The 6000-nt window shown below is 39.1% G+C and overlaps 1 protein-coding gene across 3 annotated transcripts in view; it reads right to left on the bottom strand.

Annotated features, from left to right (window-relative positions):
* The window catches only part of LOC107660398 (rho-associated protein kinase 1-like), a 35458-nt gene that overhangs the window by 21231 nt on the left and 8227 nt on the right, over positions 1-6000 (bottom strand). For all 3 annotated transcript variants that reach the window (XM_016449684.1, XM_016449683.1, XM_016449682.1), the window contains exons 12-14: positions 5453-5699; positions 3540-3646; positions 2751-2901 (exon numbers count right to left, since the gene is read on the bottom strand). In XM_016449684.1, the coding sequence (XP_016305170.1) occupies positions 2751-2901; positions 3540-3646; positions 5453-5699 (505 nt within the window). The remainder of the gene's footprint in view (positions 1-2750; positions 2902-3539; positions 3647-5452; positions 5700-6000) is intronic.

Here is a 6000-nt window from a genome sequence, read left to right on the forward strand (position 1 = left end):
TAACACTGACTCACTACATTAGTTGTAGCGTTCAATTGAAGAAAGCCATGTTTTGCCCTCCAGGTCGACATTCCTAAAAGGGTGTGACGTCACATGAAAACTATAAATTGTATTTTTGCTATTGTTCTTTAATTATTTTGATATTAAATAGAATTGAATGTGAATGTACTTTTTCTTTCAATATAGAGGTGTGACTCATTTGGACACGCCCTTCTTTGTAGCCTGACTTCCTGTTATTAGGTGGCAGCCTTGTGTGTTTGGGGTGTAGCAAATGACCTTCTTTAACCACATTATGCACTTTAAGGTTACACTTTATTTTACATTTATTATACATTTATGTACAAGGCACAATATGTAAGATATTTTTATTAAAATATCCAAAAACCACTAGAACAGTGTTATATATTTTGCTGACTTGTGTACTTACATTATCCCAAATGTTTCAAAGAATGTATAAATCCAGAGAAATAAGCAATTTTAACTAGAGACACGGAGCGTGTCTATAGTGTCATTGTGTCGCCTGCCAATGACGTCATAACTCCTCGATTTCCGGTTTTGTTTTGTAGAAAACATGGAAACACCAAATACGCTTTAATATTTTATGCGTTTTATTAGACCGGTGACGACCGCACAGAGTAGCATTATAACAGAACGTTCAAATGTATCTAGTATGATAAAACAGCGCTGCTTTACCCCACATACGCACGACTGGAAGGAGTGGAAGCGGTTGGCTGTGGCATAATAAAAGCTCCGCTGCTTTCGAGCCGTGTGTCGCGCTCGTTCAGCGGCCTCGTTTCGCTTCGACGGCTTTCAGCCTCACCCTGCTTCATTCTACTACGTTAATAAATCATTAGCTCATCCATGAACATGATTTCTGCCCGAGTCCCGTCGGATTGCATCGGCTGTGGGGATGAAGACCACAACTCCCATGATTCCACACTCAGTCACGGCGTCATCAAACTACGCCTTTGTCTCTTTGTTTATTTTGAATACACGCACTCTAGTGGTGAAAATTACATATTGTGCCTTTAAGTACTGAGTAATATTAACTACATGTACTTACTATATGGTTAGGATTAGGGTTTGGCTTAGGGTTACTTACATGTAATTATGCATAATTTTTTGTTATTATAATAGTAAGTACATATAACATGTAACAAGGACACCTTAAAATAAAGTGTTACCCACTTTAATTCTGTGTGCTTTGAAGAATCAATCATCTGGATCTGGGAAGTGACTTGAAATGTATTTTGATGGAACTGAAGTTGAGTGTAAGTGACTATAAAGTGGCAGAAGCAAGACTTTTAAGGGCTGAGTATTCTCGCCAAGCGCAGAAACACAGTATCTTAATATTTAATTTCACTGCCACTTTTCAAGTACTCTTTTACCCTCTTCTACTGCATTAGTTTCATGACTTATTTAAATACCTATCTAATAACAAAAACAAACAAAAAACCACTGCTATAATACTATACTTGTAAACGGTGTTTGAACTGTGCATATTTCTCTCCTGATTGAGACAGGAAGATTTTTTTTGGCTGGGGGAAGTGTTATATTGGATTACGAAGTCTTATTTTGTCTGGAAGCGAAGGTTTAAAGTTAAAATGATGGATTTGTTTCTTACAAACACGCAGCTTTTGGCTTCAAAAGACATGAATTGATGGACTGGAGTGGTGTGGATTGAATGCTACAATTTTTCAAATATGTGACCCTGGCCTGGAGCACAAAACCAGTCATAAGTAGCATGGGTATATCTGTAGCAATGGCCAACAATACATTGAATGGGTCAAAATTATCGATTTTTCTTTTATGCCAAAAATCATTACACTTCTTTAGGACTGAAGCAATGCAACACCCTCTGACTGCAATGATAGAGCTTGAAAGATCAAAGACAATTTTTAAGAAAACTCCGACTGGATTCGTCTGAAAGAAGAAAGTCATATACACCTAGGATGCTTCGAGGGTGAGTAAAACGCAGCCTAATTTTCATTTTTGGGTGAACTAACCCTTTAAGTAAAGATCATGTTCCATGAAGATATTTTGTACATTTTCTACCGTAAATATATCAAAATGTATTTTTTTTTAGATACTTTTTTTATTGTTTCCAAACATTAAGAAAAAAAAAATGAATTGCATATATACTGCACCAGTAACCAATTTTTGTAAAATACATTAAGAAAATGACAGTTCCAAAATGTAATTTTTGATTAGTAATATGCATTGCTAAGAACTTCATTTGGACAACTTTAAAGGCGATTTTCTCAATATTTTGATTTTTTGCACCCTCAGATTCGAGATTTTCAAATAGTTGTATCTCGGCCAAATATTGTCCTATCCTAATAAACCTACATCAATGGAAAGCTTATTTATTCAGCTTTCAGGTGATGTATAAATCTCAATTTCAAAAAATTGACCCTTATGAATGGTTTTGTGCTCCAGGGTCACATATGAAGAAGAAACAAACTCATGGCCTGAAGGAGAGGATGGCCAGTTTTCATTTTTGGGTGAGCTATTGCTTTAAATATCAGCACCAAAAAATTCCTACAGTCTAATTACAACACAGAGTACTTTCTCTGAACTTATTTGATAGTATCATGTCTATTAAGATGCTATTAAAAGCAAGTCTGCTGCTCCATATGCATAAGTGTGAAATCCTGGAGGTGGTGTCTGGGCACGCAGCGAAACGAGACGCTGTGCGGTGTCTGGACTCGCAGGAAGGCGGTCGTGGCACGTCTCGCACGCACACATACCGTGCATAGCAGCTGACTTGGTCTCCTCGATTGACTCGTATTTGTCTGTGAGTTGAGCCTTCGTGATGCGATGCTCTGTGGATTCCTGGTCCAGCCGCTGCTGTAGAGTCTTCAGCTTGTAGTTCAGGTCGATTTCCAGACTGTTCTTCTCCTAAAAGCACAGAGCACATAGAAACACTGGTTACACAAAACACAATTACTTTACACAGCCAACAATCATTTTAGAAACACAGTGAACACAATGGCAGCCAAAGACATCATCATCAAGACAGGAGATGGATTGGAACTTTGGCAGTGATTCTATATCAATTTACTACACTAATTTAAACACTAGCACAAAATCTTGATTAATTCTATTCACACTATATTTATGCATTATGTATAAACCTTTGAAACAGTGAGACATTTTAACAGTGAGACAGTCGCAAACAGTGAGACATGCTAAATCCTCAAGGCAGTGCCTAGATTTCCATTCAATGTGCATTGCTGTAATGTTACTGAAATGCTAGAAGGCACCAACTGATGTGTCTTTTTTTTTATTACATTAACGTTCATACACTGTAAGAAAAAAATCTGAAAAAAAAAAAAAAAAAGTAGTGGTACCTTTACAAGGTTTCAAGGACCTTTTACCTTATCTACCCTTAAAAATTGGTAATTTATGGTAATGTAAACTGATGCAAAACAGACAAAGCAAAAATTCTTAATGGTCCACAATAGACTGCAATTATTATGTAAAATACACAAAAAATATATGCACATTTTTAATAAAAATAATAATAAAAATAATACCTTCTCTAAAACGTTGCATCTGTCCTGCACTTGTTTTCTCTCCAGCTCCACTTTAGACAGACTGTGCTTCAAGTTCTTGTTGTCCTCTTGTAGACCCGTGATACGAGCTTCAAAGAGACAAACATCAGACTTACATCACATTGGATGATCACAATATCTGCAAAGGGAATGTTTGGAAATGTAAAATGTAGTATTTCCTACACTTAAGCAATATATGAAAATTGTAAAAAATGAAAAAAAAAAAATTTTGTTTTACATTGCAGCCTTAGGCAGTTCACACAGAAAACGTTTTTCCATTCCAATGCGCTACTTTTCCATGGTTTTTCTATGTAAACGCACTAGACGAATGTGTATGACCGTTGCGCTTATCTCTTTTGCAGAATCTCAGACGAGTGCATTGTTTTTAAGACGCTGTGTCAAGTTAAAAGAATTTCAACTTTTACACGCAATGCCGCCACTCAATGTGAGTTCCAAAACAGTGGACCAATCAGAAGCCTCCGGAGGCGGGGCAAGCATTGCAAGATTTTGTTTACAGTAGCAAGTTGGCACGGCAAAATCGCAGAGGTTCTGCATTGTGCTTTTTCTAAAACCATTCCTGAGCGCTGTGTCTCGCATTTTTAGATGCAAAGACTAGTTCTGTGTGAATGGCACTTCATTCCCTCCATTGCCCAAAACAACAAAGCAAAAAAACTGATTTGCAGATTTGTAGTTTTAAGATAAAACTGAGGCCATGTCCACACATACACGGGTATTTTTATAAATGGGGTTTTTCCTTCTTCCGTTTTAAAAAAAATCTCCGTCCACATGAAAACACAAACGCATGCTATGAAGCACTGTCAAGAGCATACCAAGCCAACAGGTGGCGATATAATCTCAACCGTAAAGCCATGTTGACCAATCAGAAGCCTGAAAAAGTTTCCAGTAGGCGGAGATAACAGCGCATGCGCCGACGTCACAAGCAGTGTTGCCAAGACCGCGGCTTTCCTGCAGAATTGGGCTACTTTAACACTGTTGCTGCGGGTTGTTTTTCATGTTTGCGGGTTGAAGCAACCCCAATAACGTGATATTTATCCCCTGGAATGCGAATTTTACTGGAGTATCCCTGCCGAAAAACGTGTATTTTACCCCCTGGAATTTGATTTTTACTGGGGAACCCCCCTTGAAACGCCATTGGGCTAGTTTTGAGTAGCAATTGGGCGGTTTTTGTTGCGAAAACCTGGCAACCCTGGTCACAAGCCAAAATCTCCGGTTTCGCTGTCTTCACGATAACACTGCGAGTTTTTGAAAATCTTCACCCTGGCAGGAGTTTTCAAAAATGTTCGGTTTCAGTGACCTGGTGCTGCGTTTGCGTGTGGACGAACGGCCTAACCGCATAGAAAAAGCTGCGGTTTTGAAAATACCCGCGATCGTGTGGACAGGGCCTGAAACATCACATTGAAAAGTATTCATATCCTTTGCTTTGTTATTTGAAATTAACTCAGGTGTATCCCAGTACTCTGGATCATCTTTGAGATGTTTCTACACATTGTGGTAAATTATCTATAAGGTCTAAGCTAAAAACGCATAGAGTAAAAAAAGAGCTTGCATAGCTCAGAAACAGGACTGTGTCAATCTGAGGTTTCAGATCTGAGGAAGGCTACAAAAAAAAAATAATAATAATAATCTACTGCAATGAGTTCTGAGAGCATGGGGCCAAATGCAACTCTTCCTAGAGCTGGCCGTCCAGCCAAACTGAACAATCAAGGGAGAAGGGCCTTGGTAAAACAGGTGAGCAAGAACCTGATGTTCTCTCTGGTTGAGCTCCAGAGATCATCAGTGGAGATGGCAGAAACCTCCAGGACATCTCTGCAACTCCTTATGGCAGTGTGGCCATATAAAAGCTTCTCCTCAAATCAGAGAAAGCCCGCTCTTACCTTGCAGCTCTCTGATCTCCTCTGAGCCCTGGCTGCAGGACCGTCTCTCTGTGTCTAGCGTGGTCTGCAGCTGGAGCAGCTCTTTTTCCAGCTGTTGTTTGAGACTCTCTGCGGCGCGGCTCTTCTCCTGCAGCTCGCGATTCACGCTCTCCAGCTGGCTCATGGACTTCCCCATCTCTGTGTGGCTCTTCCTCAAACGCACCACCGTGTCAGACTCAGCCCGCAGAAGGTCGTTGGATTCCCTCAGCTGTGAGGACAAGGTTGTGTGAGATGGTGTTTCTTAATTGTAATGTAAAGATCCAGAGTCAGAAGATCTGGATGGCAGAAGATCCAGAGTCACAGTACATTTAAAGTTTGAGAAAGTCATCTCAAGAACAGCTTCCAAAACAATATCACAACTCACATTTTAATTTGCTTTAATCTAGATAACGTGTTGTGCATAACTTAAAATTTTGTGTATATATATATATACACATATATATATATATACAGTGGGTACGGAAAGTATTCAGACCCCCTTCAATTTTTCACTCTTTGTTATATTGCAG

This window comes from Sinocyclocheilus anshuiensis, unplaced genomic scaffold, assembly GCF_001515605.1.
Source record: "Sinocyclocheilus anshuiensis isolate Anshui unplaced genomic scaffold, SAMN03320099.WGS_v1.1 scaffold1635, whole genome shotgun sequence".
In the NCBI taxonomy this organism is placed as follows: Eukaryota; Metazoa; Chordata; class Actinopteri; order Cypriniformes; family Cyprinidae; genus Sinocyclocheilus; species Sinocyclocheilus anshuiensis.